At 40.0% G+C, this 22,232-nt stretch overlaps 1 protein-coding gene across 1 annotated transcript in view; it reads right to left on the reverse strand.

Moving 5' to 3' along the window:
• Nucleotides 1-12,673, reverse strand: part of frem2b (FRAS1 related extracellular matrix 2b) — a 49,431-nt gene extending 36,758 nt beyond the window's left edge. The window contains exons 1-2 of the mRNA XM_020613094.1: nt 7,405-12,673; nt 6,271-6,360 (exon numbers count right to left, since the gene is read on the reverse strand). Coding sequence (XP_020468750.1) covers nt 6,271-6,360; nt 7,405-12,415 — 5,101 coding nt within the window. The 5' untranslated portion in view covers nt 12,416-12,673. The remainder of the gene's footprint in view (nt 1-6,270; nt 6,361-7,404) is intronic.
• Between the last annotated feature and the right edge of the window lie 9,559 nt (nt 12,674-22,232).

A 22,232-nucleotide genomic window follows, 5' to 3' on the forward strand; every position in this document is an offset into this window, starting at 1 on the left:
TTAAATACCCCCACCGTTTGAGGCTGTCATAAACTTTTAGAAATATAGAGCACTAGGAGACATAGCCTACTTCACATACAAGCCAGTTCCTCACTTTTTGCTAATCATGTTCATGGCAAATATCAAAACAATTTCTATACATATGAGGCTACATACCTGCAGGGCTCACCTACTACATTTGAGCCTTCACGACTTGTCAACACAGGCCACGTTTAGAGAGTGAACTGCACATCAACACATTTATGCCATCGCTACAGGAGATAGGAAGCAGCTTGACGCCTTGCCCCCATCAATACTGGGACCAACACATCACTTCTAGCTTTCATCTCCTCTGACTGCTTCTTCCCTCCCATTTCTAAACTAGATGACTTCTCACATCCTGCCTATCAGTCTCCACTTATGGAGGAAAACAGGTGGTGGAGGTGATGGTGGCAGGGGGGTTGATCAACACACAGAATCCCTAAAGGCTTTCATCAGCACCTTTTATGAGATGAGAGCCCTGTTACTCTCAAGACACACTCCTACCGTGTTCATACAGTATGGAGTGTATAAAATGAAATCCTCCTCAAGAGTGTTTGCTTCAGACTGTGTAACATTTTCAGCTCCCTTCTACTGTATATATTTTCTTGGCATAGTGAAATGCTGATGATGTCAAAATGAAAGGAGCTGGTGTTTTTCCTGTTCTACAGTACATCCTAGCACTTTAATCAAAAGAGACAACAGCTTGAAATCAAAGACAAAGCAGTTATCAATTAAACTGCAGTTAAAGCCCAGCATCTTGATGCCACATTTTAGCAGTGCCAAATTCATCTCTGATTATGGGATCAGGCAGCTGGCCCCCGAAGTGGATAGAGGGTGCATGTTTTATGTGAAAATGTTTGTGCATAAGAAGTGTGTGTAAAGGAGGTGTACCCTGCATCAGGCTGCGCTCCTGAAACCCAGGCTCAGCTGGAGAGAGTTGTGACACTAAAGCCTTTGCCCAGCTGTCAGAGGCTTATCATGCAGCAGGGCTGAAAAGGAAGAGCTCTGGCCCACTGCTGGGATTCAGGGGCCAAAAACGCATTATCCAGAGTGATTTTGTGAAGTTGAACAAAAGCTCTGCTACTGTTAAAAGAGAGATGTCACAGCAGCAACTGCAGCACCGCTGACTCCGAGTTCCTGCTGTTTTCTGTGAACACCAGATTTGTCAAGACAGTCTCAACAAACTGCTTTGTCACATAGCCCAAAATAAAATAAGACACACAAAATACTGACACCTTAATTTTGCTTTCATATAAACATTTGGCTATCTATTCTATTTTACACATCTTTGTTCTTCTGTGTGTATTTATACATGTATTCATCAGGGGTCCTAAGAGTGCTCAAAACTAATAACACAAACTTCACTCTGAAAACTTTTTCACAAATGAAATTTTCTACAAACTCAGTGCTCGATCAGCCTCAGTTCTGCTAGACTGAGAACCCAAGGCAGGTATGACGACACACATCATCATCCGGGGAACAAGTCTAGGCCTGGGGTTTCTGTACTTTTGGGATTTGCTTTTCCTTTGTTAACTTTGGCTTCACACACTTACACTGGCCACACATTATGCCAGGAAGAAGGAACCCTCAAGCAGGGCTTTCCTTCTTTTTTTTTTTTTTTCCAAATGTAATGTTGAGTGCACACCACTGTGAAAGGAAACTTTAGCCATTTAATATAAACCAAGCAAATGTTGCTACCCTGGTGAGGAAATTATAACACAAAGTTACTAAGGACATAAGGAACCAGTGAACCATATACAATCATTCTCTACCTAAAGCAGTTAGCCTAAATCTTCTCTCTATCTCAGTTTTTCATTTCCAAAGTGAAGCAGCGGTTACCCAGGAACAGCTGTTCTCAACTCACAGGTGTTTTATTACAAAAACCTTTTCCATAATAAAATATCTACCCAATATTTTATTAGCTACAGCACAGATGGAAAACTTACAATAACACCCTAAAATATTTTTAAAACACACAAATGGACCAGCTATATAATTTGCTTTATGCATATGATTTATTCTATAGCTCCCAAGGACACAGGGATGTTATACCCCCCAAGAGAGGTGTAGGGCAGAAATTCTCATTAACAGCATAGAAACAGACAGTTGAACTGCAGATTTGTGTTTTGATGGAGATAGTATAGAGCACGCAAAGTATATCTTAACCACACAACTGCAAGCGAGTTCATGTTCTTCCTTGCAAATGTTCTGCTCTAGCATTCCATGGGGGGGATAATCCCTCCTAACCTGGGATTAGGCAGGATTCCAGGATGTGCTCATTGTCACAAGTGTTTACACACCAGTAACATGAAAAATGAAGATGGTCTGCACACTGTTGTTACTAAAGGCCAACATGGTTCAGAGGATTTCTTAGTTCCAGGGACTCATGGTGATCTGAACTTATCTTGTAACACAAGGCAGACATAACAAACAAAACACACTTATACTCTGAGGCTGCCATTTATGCAAAAATGTTATTCAGGAATTTGATCTGTGTTCCACACTGTTGACCAATTCCACTGCAAATCTGCATTATTCATTTGCACACTCTGTGCACTTTACATACTAAACAAGTCTCACAAGAAAAAAGGAAAACAAAATGAAATTTAGGACATAGCTGTGGAGTTTGACCTTCAGAAGCAGCACAGAAGCAGTGCATTTTTATGAACTGAGTGATCGATGATCTTTTGCTGCCTCTTTGTAGTTCAGGGAATGCAAAAATAGGTGGTAGTGAGTGCCTGGAAAGAAAAACTAAGGCCACAGTGGTTTGTCTGTCAGTAGAAACATCTCTGATGCTGACTGACTAGCTAGAAACACACAGGGGTTCACCTCCACAGACATCTGCCTGGGAATGCCAGGGCCTATGTGTGCTCTGGTAAGATCAACTGAATGCAGTTGTCTTCCCTGAGGAGACAAGGGAATGGCTGGAGTTGGAACACAACAATTAACTGACTCAGAATGATAGCTCCAGCCCCTCTTATTCTAAACAAGACACTTTCTAAGTAATTAAAGAGATTTCCACTTCTGTTGGCGGCTTTACTTTCTAGGTGTGATGTCCCTCCAAAACAATAAACAATCAGTAATCTGTGATTATTCACTGAAATCTTTGTCAAGTTTGACAAATAGTGAGACATGCAAGCTTCTCTGAGAAAATAAGCCCTTCCATTTCTTCTTTTTAGCAGTAGTTAAATACAGCTGAAAAGACATGTCTTTTTAGTAGCCATTTTCTGAAATGAACAACAAAAACATATTATAAAATTAAATTATTTTAAAAAGCCTATTACAAAGAATGTGCAGCACAGTTCTGTACAGGTTTCAGTATTATTCTGAAGCCTTTGGCACATAAACTAATTAAAACTGAGGTGCATGTCAGGATGTGAATTAACTGCCATGTTGTTATTTGCAGCAAAAAATCCATTTGACATCTTTGTGTAGCCAAGTGATTGATGCAGTAACATGAACAACAAAAACATATTATAAAATTAAATTATTTTAAAAAGCCTATTACAAAGAATGTGCAGCACAGTTCTGTACAGGTTTCAGTATTATTCTGAAGCCTTTGGCACATAAACTAATTAAAACTGAGGTGCATGTCAGGATGTGAATTAACTGCCATGTTGTTATTTGCAGCAAAAAATCCATTTGACATCTTTGTGTAGCCAAGTGATTGATGCAGTAACATCACCTCAAGTCTAAAGTATATACAGTAAGTAAAATTTATTCAGCTATTTGACGCAATTCATGAAGAATTTATAATCCTTGGTGGTTCTGAAAATTAATTTAATCAAAAGTCATCACTGCAGCCCATATTCACTTGCAGTGATGCCAAACAATGGACAAAATTAGGTCAGGTTTGCATTTAGGCTCTGAACACACCATTTCCAGTCAAAATGACTCATCCAGCAGCAGGTGCACTGGTGCCAAAGAAAAACGCAGCCCTGAGCAGCTAATTTAAGTGCCAAGACTGTGCAATGTGCCAGGACAATCCATCTATCAGAGGAATTATGATCTCAGATTTAACAAATAAAACAACTATATGGTCCAATGTCAAACTGCCATTAGTGTTTGGATGGACCATAATGAATGGCTTGGCACTTTCCATTCTTTTCCCCTTTGTAAAAAAATTGAAAAAGTAAATTAGCACCTTTTCTAGTGATGAATACAGGGTGCAAGTCACTTTATTTCTGGATTGACAATGGAGCCAGCAGCAATCCTATAACAATCAATTTTGTTGTGCACTGATCCGAGTAAAGTGAGTGTACCTGGGAGCAAGGACAATAGATAATGTCCTACAGCTTGTGCAAATGATTCGTTAAATAATTGCTTAGTCAATTAACAACTACTATTCTGTAACTGTATGTAATGTAAAAATAATGACCACCACCTCAAAATCGATAGATAGATAGATAGATAGATAGATAGATAGATAGATAGATAGATAGATAGATAGATAGATAGCCCAGCCAGCATACGCATACACCTGATACTGGATGCACATTCACAGTTCATCACAGCTGTTAGGACAAACTCCTGGAATCCCAGCAGCTGCAATATGAAAAGAAACTTTTCACTCTAAAATAACTGACAAGTGCAGCTGGTAAATTTCCCAATGAACTTGAAATGAGGAGGAGAATGTTTTTCACTGCTGAACATGACAGATTTCAGATGTGTGCCAATGTATACCATTCAGCTCCTCCCTAACAAGACTGTTCAAAGAGCTAGAGGTTCTGTCTGGGGATTTAGGGCAGCCACCAGCACAGCTTAAATCTTATTTAAAAAAAATGTTCATTGACTGCCTCACAAGCAGCAGTGCAATATGTGTTGAGTCCTTATGGATGGTTCACATAGCAAGAGCCTTCATCAGTTTGCTAAGCCATTTAGGTGCTATTATACAGCACAATTCATGTGTGAGAGAATGACATTTTAGAGATTTGTCATGTGTCTAACTGTTTTTCTTTGAGCACATAACTATGACTGAGGGCAAAATAAGACAAACCATTTTGAAATCTCTTATCAAGTCAAAAACTTATGTAAATAATTGAAGGGAATGATGAGAAAAGTGGATCTAATTGCCAGTTATTTGTCATCAAGCAACAAGCAATCTAGAAAAAATAAAAATGACAGAGAGAGAGAGAAAGAGACCCAGAGAGATCCATGACAAATAGCACAGCTGAAACAATAATAATGGGACTGACTGAACCTTTTTCAGCAGCAAAGCAGCTTTGCATGAACTTGACACTTGCCAGAAGCTCAAACAAAAGAAAGAAAAACGGTCATTCATTATCAACTCATCAAAAGTAGTTGTACTCTGTATTTTAGTCATTACTCATTAGCGCCTCATCCACCTGTCAGCAGTGATAGTAACCTGTTTATTATTCAGATGAAGCCACAGAATAGTCCCCAGTTGAGAAACAAGAAAATGTGTACGGGTTCTCACTAAGGTGCTCATGAGAAAAGAGGGTCTCTATTAAAGAGGTCCTTTGTGCTCTCTCATCACTGCTGAAGACTAGCAGAAAGGACACACTGTCAGGCTGTTTCTGCTAATCAGCAGCACAGGCAGGATATCCTAAAATCATTCACTGAGCCTATGCCTGATTACATATCTACAGTAAAAGGAAGAGGTTTAAAAGGTTATCTATAAAAAGTAGCATCTCTCTTTAATTCTTGTTGAGTGCATGTCTGTTTTGTTTTTTTTATTTACGCATGCTGAAAGAAAATATGTGAAGTTATGGTTCTGGATATCTCTGCCATCTGCGCACACACCTTTTGCTAAGTACTTCTGCTAAATTAGTCAAATTACAAAATGCATGCAAACTTGGTAAACGGACTGCACTAATATAGCGCTTTTCTACCATACGTGAACAAAGTGCTTTATAGATTCACCCATCCACCCATTCATACAGACACTCACACAACAATAGTAATGGAACTGCCATGCAAGGCACTGGCCTAGCTATTGTGAACAACTTGGGGATCAGTGTCTTACCCAAAGACACTTCGACATGTGGGAAGAATGAAAATTGAATTGCCAACCCTGCAATTTGGGTTCAGCCTGCTCTACCTCTGAGCCACAGCCACTTTTCCATTCTCTTCTTAGAGAAATCTGGGTTTCTTAAAGTTAAGTTTGTAAGTGTAACAAAATCAGATACTCTGTTTCAGACTCAGCATAACAAAGGCTTATTTCAAGCTTAGTGGTGTGCCTAACGCAGCGGGTAACTTCAAGATGGGATATTTAATAAAATAACCTACCATTGTCTTCAATGGCGAAATAGAAGATGTCATTTGTAGCATTGTCACCATCCCTCAGAACATAGCAGATGTTCATGTCATCAATTTCAGCTGAAAAAGAAATAGATTTGCATAAATAATCATGATATTATAATCATAAAAGTTTATATCTGTTATTTGGCTGAAATAGTTGCAAATAAGTAGTAAAATATGCTTAGTTTGTTCCTGACAGACTATTTGTCCTACTATATAGTAACAGAGCTTTGCATTGGTAAACAGGCTGAGGCTGTGTGTTGAAAAGTGTTGTGGGGAGAAACCGCCTGGTAACAAGGGCTGTATATCTATTAGACACCTGAATGACACTGAGCATAAATAGCTTGACTCTTGGGGCTTCGTCACAGCGGCCTGTTCGCCATCTTGATATTGTGGTGCTAGACAGGGTTCTTTATTGACCTGGATATGGAGGAGTTGAAGTTTACAGTCATTGCCATCTTTGGTGTTAAAACATTTTCCTTCAAGGGGATCAATATAAAAAAATGCACAGCCACAATTTTCAAATGCCCAGATGATAGCATCTTTATTTACTGCCTGTTTGCTCTTGTGAACTCTTGCAATATTTACCATGCCTGTGGGGGAAAACATTTCACAGTAATTCAGTAAATAAAAGCAGATATTGGATATTGGTGATATTGGTATTTACTATTTACTAAGATACCTTTCCGGTGTGTTTGAAGTGTAACTTCTGTGCTGTACTGCAAAGCCACTGGTTTACTGTGAGCCAGACAACCATGTCTCCCTGCCTCTGACACATCTACACCTTCACATTATTTATCATCATGTCTGTAATTCATATTTTTCAAACACTGTTTGGCACTGTTTGAAAAATATGCTCCTCTAGTGAGCACTGGCCAGTCTGAGGCACTGGCAAATAAACAGGCGGTCTCTAAAGTGACAACAAAAACATTCATGTTTGAATTCAGCTTTTTGCAGGCATCAGAGGGGAGAACATTTAGCAGTGAGTGCATGTAGAATGAGCTTAAAATTATGCTCAAATACTTCTGAGAATGTAAAAACGTCTTCAGTGTGATTCTGCAGTATATTTAAAAATCTAACAAAATGTCTCAGGATAATAAATTTGGAATGCAGCTCTCTTACCTTGTGTGAAGGTGTTGATTGTGGCATTTCCTTTGCCAAGATTGATCAGGTAGCCATGTCGTGGGGTAGCAGTAATCCTAAAGGTCACAGAATGCTGAGTGCTGTCTCTGTCTTCTGCTTTAAGGGTCTTACTGGTGATCACAAATCCCAGGTGACCGGTCTCCAGCACCCGCAGTGTTGGGGCACCCTTATTAACCACAACCTGTGGTGCCCCATTATCCACTGGGAGGACAGTAATCTTCATTTCTTGAGGCTTTCGAGTCTCAAATACTGTGTCAGGAAATACATAGAAGTCTGTGTGAGTGCCATCAGTGACAGTGAAGGAGAAGCTGTCCTCTGCACTCTCTGTGCCATCATGCTTGTAGCTGATCATGTTCTCATTCAGGTCCTGCTTGGTAAAGGAGGTGATTGGCTGGGTATTGTTAAAGAGTAGGCGACCATGAACTGGGATTTGAGTGACTGTGAACTTCAACAGGCGGTCTGCAGTGTCTCTGTCCTCCACTGTTAGCTCAAAAGGGGTGATGAGTTTATTCTCTCCTTCAGTGACCACCAGACCATGTACTGTCACCACAGGCTTTTTATTGTCCACGTCGGTGATGGAAATACGGAAAGTGCGGAACACAGGGTTGTAGCCATCAGTCACTTCAAATTCAAAACTATCCATTTTCACTTCATCATCAGCAGTGTGGATGTAGTAGATTTTATTGCCAGCCAGCTGGAGCTGTGTGAAGGATGAGATGGGTATGCCAGGCGTGTCTGTGCATTCCAGGTGTCCTCTCACTGGAGCTCGGGTGATTGTGAAAACCAAGTGTTCATCTGGGCTATTAAGGTCACTAGTACTGAGCAGGTCTGTTGTCAGAGTAACCCTGCCACCCTCTTTAAGAGATACACCTTTACTGACCACGTCGGGGAAAACCATATCAATGCCACCCACTGTAACATAGAAGTATCTGTCAATCAAAGGGTTGATGCCATCTGTCACATCAAATTTGATGAGGTCTCGAATCCCTTCTTGCCCACTATGAATGTACACAATCAAACCCTGATCCACTTCGCTCTGTGTAAAGTTCATTCCAACTGTGATATTTTGCAGTGTCCCAGTTGATGTTGTTCTCTGCAAATACCCTTGACCGGGTCCATAACGAATAATGTAAGTTAGCATGCTATCATCAGAGTCCAGATCAGTAGCTTTTAAAACATTACTATTTATGACTTTCACATCACCTATCTCAATTTCAAGGCCGTCATTGATTGCCATCCTCGGGGTTTCATCATCCACTGGGATAATCATAATTATCACTGTTTTCTCTACACTGAACTTTCCATCTGTGAGAACAATATCAAAGCTGTCCTCTGTGGTCTCGGAGTCATCATGCTCATACACAATGCTGGAGGCCTCCCTGATCTGATCCAAGGTGAAGTTAGAGACAGGGACAGTACCGATAGTGAGCTGATTGAGAATAAATCCGTGCTTGGGGGGTTTGGTGATAATGAATGTGAGCTGATCAGAGGGGAGATCTGCGTCAGCACCATTCAGAATAGGAGTGTCAATGACTATGTTCATGCCCTCCATAACTACAAACTCTCTCATATAAATCTCAGGCTTTTCATCATTAGCGGGGATTATGGAAATAGGGAAAAAGTGCCTTTCAGAGAAATTAATGCCATCAGAGCATCTAAATGTAAACCTGTCCTCCACTGGCTCGACTTCTTTGTGAATGCTTTGAACATAGTAAATGTGATTCTGTCTGATGTCCTTGATGGTGAAGGCACTAACCGCTGTCCCGGACCTGGATTTCTCTGAGCCTGGGGCTGGGGAGATATTTTCTACATAGCCTGAAGTTGGCTGTACAATGATTGTACAAAGGAGATCATCACTGGGGGTGTCAACATCATTAGCTCTTATATGAAGAATCTGAATGACATTCTTCTCTCCCTCAATAACAGTGAACTGTGGCCCCACAAAGACCTCTGGAGCCTGACTGTCCAGAGGAAGAATAGTCACATGCACTCTGACACCTGTGATCTTATTTCCTCCAACAGTCCACTCATCAGACATGTCCGTCAAAGTGAGATTGAAAAAGTCCTCCTTTGTGGTCGAGCCGATCTCCCCACTGGTATGAGAATAGACCACAAGACCATTAATAATATCAGCTTGGGTGAATGTACCAGCTGGTACACCTTTCACCAGGACCTCCCCTAATGATGGTGGGTTCTCAACAATAAAGGTCAAACGGAGGTCATCCGTGTCCTCATCTCTGCCCTGAATTACATTACTTGTGATTTCTGTTGCTCCATTTTCCAGTACATCTATGTAGGAGCCGATTGTACCAGCTGGGAGACTGATAGTTGGAGTCTCATCATCAATTGGCTTCACATTAATCTTTATAGTAATTGGGACAACGTGGACCCCATCGCTGACATCTATTTGTATCAAATCAACCATTGATTCATCCCCATTATGGATGTATGAAATTCTGCCGTTTCCAATGTCCTCTAGATGGAAAGTGTCTCCTTTTGTCATGACAGTGAATGTAAACTGGATCTGGCCATGCAGTGGTAGCTGAGTAACAGTGAAGATTATCTGTTTGCTGTCTGTATCTGTGTCTGACGTGTCCAGCTCAGTGCTTGTAATGATATGCATACCACGTTCAAGCACAGTAAAACCAGAGTTGGTTATTTGGGGTGGCTTGTTGTCTACAGGCTTTAAATATATAGTGAAATCTCCTTCTGCGCCATTTCCAGAAACGTCTTCTACAGCGTACCTAAACTGTAAAACATGAGTGGTAATTCCAAGCTCAAGATCTGGTGGTTTGTAAGCTATTTTATGGTGATTAATTTGTGCCTGAGTGAAAGTTGTGACTTCAGTGTTTGGCCTTTCAGTTAATACCAGAGATCCCAGTACAGCAGGGTTATTCTCGTCTGTGTCCGTAGGTGGGTGGATGATTGTGTATTTGAGATCCCGATCGTCTGAATCGAGGTCAGTGTAACGGAGGAATTTTTTTCGTAAGTAAGTTAGCTGATACTCATGCACAGTCATTTGCAAAGTTGTGCCAGGGTACAGTTCAGGCGGGAGGTCATCAACAGGGAGAATTTTGATAACAAATGAGCTTTCACCTGATTGGTTGGGTGGGTCATTGTCATCTTGAGCTCTAAATACAAACTTATCCATGACTGTGCTGGTGCTGTGTGGTCCAACGTGCTTGTAAAACAGTTTACCATCAGTAATATCCTGCTGCAGCCATTCGGTCACCACCTTCTCATACATCTCATCCTTTGTGTTAAACTTCCAGGTTGATGGGTCCTCTGGGGCTTCAGACTGACGTAGTAGCACCTGCCCAATGGTGGAAAAGGGAGGCTCCACTGTGAATTTTATTGTAGAATCCTCTGAGTCGATGTCTGCTGCACTGAGCATAAGTGAAGAGATTGGCATCATTTGGTTTTTGAATAACACCAAACCAGTGTTGGCATTGATTATGGGAGGCTCATCATCTGTTGGCACGACGGTGATGGGGAACAGAAATTCCACCTCATTTGTGCCATCGGTCATCCTGAAAATAATATTATCGCTGTACGTGTCACTGCCATCATGTTGATAAATGACTACTCTGGCATCAAGGTCACCCGGGGTAAAAAATTTCCTCCTTGAGCCCAGAACGGTTAATTCTCCATGTCTCAGCCCATCAATAACAGTGATTTTGACTTTATCCAAGTTGTCCTCATCACTGATTTCCAGATTCTGTGAACTAGACAAAGGCCTTGACTGACCCTCATATAGTAACTGGCCTGTGTTCCTAGTCACTACAGGGGCCAACGTGTTCATAGGCTTAACAACAATCATGAAAGCAAAAGGGTCTGACACGGCCCCCTCTGTGTCCACAACTTCAAACTCAATCTGAAAAATCCTCTCAGTGTTTGAATCCACAGCAGGGGGTTTGTAGGCAATTTTCAAGTCTTTGAGGTCTCCCTGGTAAAATGAGGTTATGGGTAAATTCCTATCATCTGTGCTTACTATGTAGCCTTCCTCAAAGGACAAGGGGGATGTGATATTGAAAATTAATTCATCAGGATTAGATTCAGCATCCTCTGCACCCAGCATGTCCATGGTTATCGCTGTCATTACAAACTGGTCTACTTCCATCATCATCATTGCCACAAAGCTTGGTTTAGGAGCTGTGTTCTCCTTCCCCCCTTTAACCCTGACCAAAATTTGGAAAAATTCCTGCTTGAGCAAATTGCCCTCCTTGTCATGTAACTCCACAAGCATTGGGATGTAATCTCTGTTTGGTGACTTCAAAGCAAAAGTGTGCTGATAACGGATGTTCATTTTAATAAATTCATCACAGTCCATCATTGTTCCAAGGCTGTCTTCATCCACCAGCTTTCCATACCTGGGCAGCACGCTGCTACTGGACAAAGAGGCTATTTTACATTGTTGTGCATTTCTATCATAGTTGAATTCTAATATTCTTCTGTCGATGGGGTTACTTGTGCCGAGCAGGTTCTCAACCGTGAGTGGCATATTTTTAGTCAGCACTTCCAGCTGTGTAAAAACGACGTCCACTTCCATCATAAAAGGTATTATAATGGTATCCGTTTGGGTGTCATACCTGAGTTGCAATCTCACTCTATCCCTCGGAGGACTTCTAGAGCCAAAGTGAGAATATTTGACGTCGTTGGGGCCAAATTCACACGGAAACTTTTTCGGAGATAGGTGTCCTGGTCTTTGAGACAAAGGATCATTGTCCAGAACTGTTAAACTGCATCTGTCACCGGGCTGAACTTGGATTACCAAATCGTTCACAGGATCAATGAAAACTGATCTCCCGAAAGGCACGCGGATCTCATTGTTGGCAACCAATATAGTGTCCTCTGACAGTTCGGACCTCAAGGCATATGACAGGCCATAGCTGTCAAAAACCTGCACAACTGCATCACCTGTCAGAATGACCGCAAGCAGAATCAAAGCAGCGCCAGTCTCGTGCAGATGCGGGGGAATAGTCCAAGCCATTTGTAGTATGGGACGGCGGAGGAGACGCGTTGAACTTTGCGCATACACCGTTATAAACTAAGCACGGCGATTAAAGTTGCAAGTATATAAAACCAGAGTTGGATAATATCGCGCACCTGTGAGCGCTGCGGTGCACCATTCTCTCACAGCAGCTGTACACTGATAATCTAAACTTCATACTCCTGCTTCGCCGGAGTAAGGAGAGTTACGCCCCACTCTCAGCCATTGGATAATATCTCCGCTGGAATGCATTTGTCAGGTTTTAAATGGACGTGGTCTGCGTCATACCGGGTAGAGAATACGATGCCACGTGGGTTGGACCTCATCAGGTTGGAAAAGGTAGGAAAATGAAACGAATAAGGTGATGTTTTGACATGACTTACAACCTGCAATTAGTCTAGGCATGGACATTATGTTCGAAGTGCTTCATTTAACATGCCTCAAGCAGACTGGCTCTCTAGATGTAGTTTTAAAAATATCCTAATTAATTCTCTAATTAGTGCTGCTTACTCACTACACACTATTCCTGACAGTGAGGAAAAGCAATCGGAAGCACAGGTGCATGAGGGTTGGCTGACTATCTGACTGGAGAAAAGCGTTGTCTCCCTCTCGTGGTTTGCTGCTGAAGGGGGAGGACGCTCTGCCCGCACATAAACACACACACACACACACACACACACACACACACACACACACACACGCACACTCATCATCACTGCTGAATATGACACACCATCTTTGATGCTATTTTCAACCTTATTTTCACTGATGAAACTTATTTTTGTTATGATATTCTTAGGTCAGTCAGGTTCTGCACTGTATGGGGCAGTGCAACAGTATTTGTGGTGGATTTTTCCTACACGTGGAGTGTGGGAATTGAACTGTGTCCACTGTCATACAATGCAACCAACACACTGCACCCATACAAAACAGCCCAAGGTTCAGTCATGCAATGACATTGCCTTATTTCCTCCTATGTCACTCTCTCATCACACAGGCCCTCCAGGTGTTAGAGGCTTCCCCCAGCAGAGCATTCTCCTCTAACTCCAGACAAGCCCAGTCATGATCTGGCCCCTCTCTGCAGCACTCATCTGGAGATTGAATTTAAGAGAACACCCACACAGACGTTGAGCAGCACAGTGGGGCATGTCAAAATGACCCAATTATGTTAAAAGTAGGTTTGATTTAGGTACGAAGAGAGCAGCTGCACATCAAGATTAAAGTCTCAGATCTTTTAGAATAGGTTAAGATATGTGCTCTGTATGTCTTATTTACGCCACAGCCTTTGTTAGATGTACACACAAACAGTATCTATGCTCCCTAGTCAGTGTATGACATCCACTGAACTTAATACCGTCTGGAAGAATTTGACTTCAACTGTGCCAAGCCGCCTCTGATCCCTTTAGATTTTTATTCCTTCCACAAGCTCATGAGTGCAACCATTGTGTCTGCACTTACCTATTGTTGAGCAGTAATGACATACAAACCATCCCACAGCTGGCATGTTTTGAAATCAGCACACAGTAGCTGCCATAACAAACCGTGCAGTTGAGCTGTGCTGGACACTGTTGACAGGGTCCAATTATAAATATAGCCAAGCAAACTGCAAGGCAAAGCCCCTGACAGCTCCTAGTTACAAGAGAAAATGAAAAAGAAGATGAATAGAACTTTCTGACAGAAGCAATGGCAGAGAGGGAATTGGATAATACCCAGACCTTCAGGCTTATTTTTGAATTGAGGGGACGTTTGATGATATTCTGTCATATCACATTTATATCAGATGTCTTGTGAATGACCAATCCTTCTTCAAAGATAGAACTGTCTGTTTACAATGGAGGTGAAGATCCCAGTCCTGATCATGATTTATCGTGTGTATGGATACACAGGGAGAAAGCGGTGTTTAGACTGAAATATTGCATTTCAGTTCACTTTTGTATATAAATGTTTATTAGAATAGTTGATTATACATTGTTCAGTCATTTAAAGTTTTCTACCCGCTGAACACTGGCATCAAAATATTCAAACCTATTTGTTCAGGAGCTCATCTAGTTTTTCTTTTTCACCATTTGCTCCCAGAAAAGGTTCGTTTTGCCTTGTGATGACTCTGGTGTCAGCCGAATAGGTTTGAAGATACAGCCCGCCTAGAAGAAAACAATAAACACACATTTACATTAGCTGGAACTGTAATCTAAAAAAATATCCAGCTTTGCCTGTTGTTTACAGCAGGGACAACTTTTGGTTTCCTCTCTGCTGAATCCCCACCTTATCATCACTGCACACACAACAACAGGCCAAACACTGGAAGGTTTATATTGCTTGCTGTCAGTGACACCACTGTTATTGTAACCGTGTTAACAGAGAGATACATCATGTAAGGCGCCTTGAACTCTGAGAAGTGGCACTATCAAGTCAACCTGATACACTGATAATAGGGTGCTGCAGGATGGCCCATCTGTGTGCTCAAATCTGCAGGATAACAAACATTGTGTTTGTATGTCTGTATACTGCCTATACTAACAGTAATAATTTTTATTGCTCTTTATGCTTGTATCATATTTCAACACTATGCATTATTTTAGGGCAACTATGGAACTGTGGCTGGAAAATAGCCCAGTCTGAATGTGTGTGTTAAATAAATCAATAAATAATTAAGTGCGATTGCTAGCATCATCCATATAGTATTTTGCGGATAAAATGTGAATTCAGACAAAATGTCAGTTTCCTGCATAATGCAAATCTGGACAAAACCAGTTTTGTCATTATTAATATTATCACAGTTTGGCCTATCTGGACATTGAGACAGCAGTGTTCCCCTCTCACCAGAAATGCTCTTGCTAATTATCTTTTTTGATATCACCCCACTGTTTGCTTCAGTGTTGCTAAAATTATTCCATTCTACCAACTGCATGGTCTTAACAGGGCTATTTTTGTAGCTTGTTATTCCCTAGAGTCAACACAGCCCTGGCCTCACTGATTTCATTAAGGCTATTTTAGTTCATTACGTTTCTGTTGGACCAATCTTTTGATGGTTAAGGCTGGAACGGTGGCAGCAGCTACTCTGAAGTCCTCCCCTATAAAAGTAAATTGTGTAACCTATAGAAATACAACGCACAGCCAACCAGCAGCCAAATCCATCTTCCCTATTTTATGTTACTCTTGGGATACAACAGAACTAAAAAGGCAGTGGAACCAGTCAACTTTAATCATAGTCTTTACTTGTGCACCTGAATTCCCCAGGTGTATGTGGATCCACATATTAAGACTATAACATATGGCCTGAGCAATCACACGGCTTAAAAAACAAGTCAAGTTGGTTTATTTACAGCATGCTTTTAACAAATAGGTTCATAGCTAAGTGCTTTGGAGAAAATAAAGGAGACAGTACTGTAGGGGTGTGTGTGCACATCTGATGATACTCACACTGTGAGGACTAAAAACCATTTACACACTCGCACTGTGGGGTTGCAGAGACCCCCACCTCCATATGCCGGTCTCCACCATATAAATCAATACATTTTAAGGTAACAGCTTGGTTTAAGGTTAGGGTTAGGGTCAGGAGATGATTGTAGGTCAATGTAAAGTCCTGACCAGGGATGAAAAGAAACAGAATAAAATTCACCTGTCTTCTGATGTCAAACCTCAAAAGCTTCTTCCATTGCAGAGCATAATAAGTATTGTTTTCACTTAAGAATAAAAGCCATATATCATTTTATTTTAAAAGCAGTAAAATATACATTTTCTAGGATGGCGTAAAAGCTAAACACTGCTAAATTATAATAGAAGGCACACAACATCAATGTGACGCAGAAGTTGACAACAGGAAAAATACAATATTTTCATTCTTCACTGTGAAATAACTGTGATTAATTTATACAACTCCAAACGGTCCACCAAGTTCAACTTAACATTTAAGAATTAATTCTCCCTATTTCATTATGCAACTGATTAGAATTAGGCGTGTTTGATAATATTTGGTAAAGCAACAATCTAACATACGGATATAGCAGGCGTTAACTGGCTCTGGTGTAAAACTTTATATTTATTATTAATGTGTTATTTTAAAATAATGTGAAATGCTGAGTTCATAAAATGTTATGTCTTGAAATATTTTGAACAAGTTTATAAAATTCTGGTTTACTAAGTGTTTGCAAATTTTAAAAAATATCTGTGAAACTGCTTAAATTAATTCTGGTTAATTTATTGTTTCATCCAGTGTCTGCAACAACCCATGTACCACACACAGTCACTCTGTGCTGCTACCAAATCAAGGTTTCTATCTGTGTGAGCAATCGATTGCTTGATGTTGTGTCACTCTTTTAAAGACACCTTGTTACGCAGCTATTTTAATGAAGTGCAATGTGTAATGTTGTATCCAAAAAGCTCGAACAGTGCAAAAGCACTGGCCAAACCTGTTCTGACCAGCCCTGACTGATGTGGTGGCAGTTAAGGACACCAGCAGGCATCCGGAACTGAAAAATGTGTCTTTGGCTTCAGACTTTCAGATGTTATTAAAAACTAAAAAGCATGGACTTCCTGTGGAGGAGTGGCCACCTATAGGCCAGAGGTTACCTCACTGAATCGGCTTGCTGCCAGACACCCTGCAGGGCTCCCTTCTGCTGATGAGTTTTAAAGCTGAGAAGCACTTAACATGTACACCCACCCTGTAGGCTGAACTTATTTATGCCGCACAAAAAGCAAGAAATAAGAATTCACATGGTGAGAGTCAATGTGTGCCACCTACACATCGTCACATCATCGGCAAAAAAATTGATTATGAAATTTAAAATGTGATTATTAGATAACAAAGGTCCAAACTGTGTAGTATGTGGTCTTCTGCACTGAGAGGAAATTATTTCAGAAAACTCACGTTGTACAAACAAAACATGTAGTACAAACAAAAACAGTGCAATGAAAATAAATCAGTTCTAAATAATTAGAATGATTGTACCCATTGTTTCAATTAATATAAGGATTCTAATCGTGTTGTGGTCATTTCTTTCCTAGTTTCCCAAATTTTATCCTCCTCGATTGTTTGAAGTTCCCAGTTTCTGTTGAGCTGAATGCATTCTCTTCCTCCTCTGTTTGATCTAAAGTTGGAGACTAAGTCAGCAACAATAAAACCTAGATGAAACAGAATGCATTCACCAGATGCTCATGAAAAAGCTGCACACACTGCACATGTGGGGACAATAATACTTTCTCTTGGACTGTGTTTCACTGTCATCATTGTTATGTTATTATCAAGATTTATATTATACAAAAAGAACCAAGTGCATTTTGTTGGATTTACTCTGACATAATGACATTTACTGCCACAGAGAGACAGTGTCTGTGTGGGTGCCTATTGTTCCAGTATTGTGGGCAATGTCTCAAATATTTTTACGCTCTCCTGACAAGTGGTAATTGACTTAATCTTTCCATTAGCCTGAAGTTGCCAAAGTCAGCTGTCATTCATTAGAGTTAGCCTTTATAATAAGGTGCTTTTAATGCTTCTTGATAGATGTGGGTTTTAGCTATGAAACTTAGGGCTGATTTTCAACCCCCTAACCCCAGCACTGCACACAAACACATACTTGAGTACCACACATATGTATGTATACACATCTTCCCTGCTGACAGCTCTAATAAGCACCTGCACACAAACTGGCAAACTCTTGCTCATTTTTGCCAGGGTGTAGCTGATCTCACCGGGTTTTGTAAATACCCCTGCAGACATAAACAGAACCTTTAACCTCCCCACATCATCACTTCTCCTCTTGTAGCAAAGAGGAAACAATCCCCTGCTGTGTGAGACAGCCCCAATCACGGCTTTACTTAATTTGTTTGTATAACAAACAAGTGCACAACTCATTTTTTATGTAACAGAAAACGATCTATTCACATGTGCATTTAGAACACAAAATTGTAACAGTGAGTACCATGTACCAAATACTTCACTGCCACTGCCAGAAGATGGCAATGTCACATTATACAGTACATCTAATGTTGTTGTATACAGATATAGAGTTTTGCATCATAAATATATTATAACAACAGCTAAGTTAGGAGGCTAATAATAAAAACTAATACATAATAAATGTTGCAAAAACAACTGAAGTGGTATCTTAATCATGGACTTGTAATTTCATGTCTATTAAGCTTGACTGATTAATATGAAGCTAATGCAAAGTATAGATTATATAATGCTTTAATGTGAAACATCTTAACCTAAATGTTAAGATGGTAACATCACTGATGATGTTCCCTAGCTATGCATCAGAAGATGTGTCATTTCAATAGTTATAGAACCTCTAAGTCCACTTTGAATTATAGTGTATCACATTTTCAGGTATGTAGTGAAAACACAGCAATGTCCTGTTTTCAGTCAAATTTGTTTGCAGTGTAAACTATGGCCAATATTAAAAATAAAGCCATATGTTATTTTGTTCAGTTTGATTCAGCTAGTCAGTTGAACTTTATACTGTGTCTGTGGTGTCTCACTACTGAAAAACTGGTAGGCCTAATTAGTTCAAGACCTTATTTAATGATTTAGAATTTCTGCTGCCAGCTAGAGTATTGCATCAGTGTTCATTTTTAGAAGCAGGGTCAAAACCTGGCCAGTACATGCTACAGTATATCTAACTGACAGAGCGCTGCACTGCAATGCCGAATGCATTCTACACACACGCACAGTAAAGTCCTGTGAAGCCAAACCAGCCACATATAAGGCAGTTTTGAAAATGCCTTGATAGCCGATACACCAGAGACTTGATCTAAAGTTTACCATGGAGAATACACCTACATATGTTTTTCTATAAGCAGTTTTTTATAATTTCCTTTTATTCATAATAAAAATATAGACCCTAAATGCTGAGAGTCATTGCATACTTAGGAAAAGTGAAAACACTAATCAACATGCCAAGAACTGGGTCAGAGAACTTTTTGTCAGTAACAAACAATTGGCCTGGATTTCCAAACCCTCACTAAACATAAACCCTTGCGGGAAGTTTATGCACTTCACAAACAGTTTCCCTGTAATTCGGTGAATGGGAACCCTTATAAGGAATGTTTTTCTCCAAAAGGGGAAAGAAAGCATGATTTTTTCCAAGTTCCAAGTAAGCTGCTACCAAAGAGCAGATAAGAAAGAAAGCCATCAATAAAACTACCATTAATCAGATGACTTCTCTTTTTCCGCTTGTGTCAGCTGAATTCAGTAATTCACTGAGTCAGTTACAATATTATTATTAAGAGCTTTGTAGCTGTGCTTGTGAATATCACTGGTGTAAACATTAGAAACACTGATACTGTACATGTATTAAAACACCTACCAATCAAGCTAGCTCTCTGGGTATCAAAGGTAAAGACAATAGTCCTCTCATAATAGAGATTTGTGCCTGTATGCCAGGTGCAAAAATAACACATATATTTGTTGTGTTATTGCTTGTCTAGGCCAGATTGGGGAAATATGCTCAGATAGAGGTCACATTTTAGAGTCTGGTTTCAGCTCTATCCACAGCTGTCTCCTGTAAAAGGCATCAAAATATAGAAAAACAATGCATGAGCAGATCATACTGGGTGACCTTACAGTGTTATGGCAGGAAATTCAACCACCAATCAATTTCCTTTAAAACTATGGAGATAACATTTGAGAGGTGGCCACACCAGGGCCATCTCATTTCAGTTGGAGTGAATAGAAAAGACGTTCCATTGAATGTTAAAAAAAAAAAAAGATGTACAGCTGTCTCAGCCGTGCTCTCTGATATTGAAATGCATCAAAGGACAAAAAGAAAAGATACACATCTGCTCATATTGTAACAGATCTTTCAAATGCCATTCATGAACCTACTGATCATTTGATCTTCAGTAAGAAACTGAACCATACTGAATGAACTTACAAATTTAAATCATGTTTGCTGTATGTTATTTATTTATTTAGCTTGTCTTTCTAATCTTCACAAACTGATACAAAGAAGCATGTGTTCACTTTAAGTACCCCTTTTAAAACTGACCCACAGCTGCAAGAGCACAGAAGCAGGAAGCTTTTATGTATTATTAATGTCCAGATATGTACAAATTTTCATTTGTGGTGAAACAGCAACATGAGCTTTCCAATTCAAAAGTCAATTTCTGTGAATTATGACCTGAGATTATTATTCACTTATCCCATGTTCATTAATAGCAAATAGAATGTCTAGGATTAAGAAGGACCTAACTACACAGTTACCTGCATTACGTGTCATTACACAATCCTTCATTTTGAGAATGAAGTACTTAAAACGTCACACTCACAGCTTTTAATGTACAGGGAGAGTGTGTTTGTAATGCCTTCATAATGTACAGTATGTCCCATTAGATATTGTGTCTGTTCAGGGCAGACCACTGAGATGTTGCTGGTATAATTGTATTGGTGAATGCACAAAACACCAGATTGCCTTGCAGATGTCTTGCGATGAGTGAGATGCGATAATAACTGCAATGATGATAATAATGACTAAAAGTCCTTTAACTGAGAAATTCTTCTGTTCATTCAGAGGGAGGGGGTTTTATCTGATCATACAGTAACACACACACACACAGAGCATCCACCAAAAGCACACAGATCCAATACATGTTAATTGCAATGACTACAAAAGAAAAAGAGGAAATACTGAATGTGAACTTGTGATTCATACAGCATGACACACTTGGTGAAGGGCAAAAATTTTCACAAGCATCTTCTTACAGTGATGGCAACTGATGAAAGTGAGCTGTTACCTTCAGAACAGCATTTAAAATGTCCAGATTCAAGAAACAAAAAATCCTCTACAACATAAATATCATATCTCATAAGGATTAATATCTAATCAGAAAAACAATCTGACATTGTCTTATCTTATTATTTCTTATATGTTAGTTGGATTTGCCCATCTAAACCATAATGAACTTTATCACTAGATATTGGGATATACCTACAAAGATCTTGTAGGTATATCCCATCACTAGATATTGGGATATACCTACAAGATTGACAGTTGCATTGAAATGATTTTATACATGCTTCTTGTAGCCAAAAACAACTGCTCTTTCAGTGGGATCACAGCAAAGCAGCTAACTGAAAACATCAAACCATGATTAGTTCAAAGTGTCATCAACAAATTTTTTCTTATATACAGGTAGACCTCATCATCAGCTGTCTCAAGAGGAGAAAAGACAAGGAAGAAAGAGATGGGTTAACAAGAGGTTTCTTAGCAACTGTGCATGCTCACACTAACCGGCTAAAGGCTGACTTTAAACATCCTACCTCACATGGCTGTTTTATGTGCTGTATGTGCTTGTCCTCCATGATGACACTACTGCACTGACAGGAAAGTATTCATTGGGATAATATTGTTACTTCATGCTTCTTGACTGACATACAATTGAAACAGTCCAGCTTTATTCAGTAAAGCTCCATTAAAGTAAATTTGGATTAACAGTGAATCCAATTTGTTATTTATGTTGTCAGCCCCACTGAGAATCAGTACCTAACTCTGCTGCTTTAAGCATCTACTGTAACTGCTTGTAGCTCAGTGTTTAGTTTTCTGTTTAGCACTTGCAAAGCCTGATTGAAACAGTCTGCTACCTACCCATTTGTAGAAGAAGCAAAATCACAAATATTTATGTTTTAGTAACTAAAACAGCCTTTGCAATATAAACAGAGGAACTGATTACTGTGTCAGATAAGCACCCTTGATTTGTTAGCAAAAGTACTGCGTCATTCAGGAAACCAGTAGAATGTACAATCCACAAGCTGTGTGAACTGCAAAGGCAACAACGAAGCACTCACCAGCAGCCGTGAATCTCTAGCTGAAGCATTGAA

This window comes from Monopterus albus, unplaced genomic scaffold (genome assembly GCF_001952655.1).
Source record: "Monopterus albus unplaced genomic scaffold, M_albus_1.0 scaffold130.1, whole genome shotgun sequence".
Lineage (NCBI taxonomy): Eukaryota > Metazoa > Chordata > Actinopteri > Synbranchiformes > Synbranchidae > Monopterus > Monopterus albus.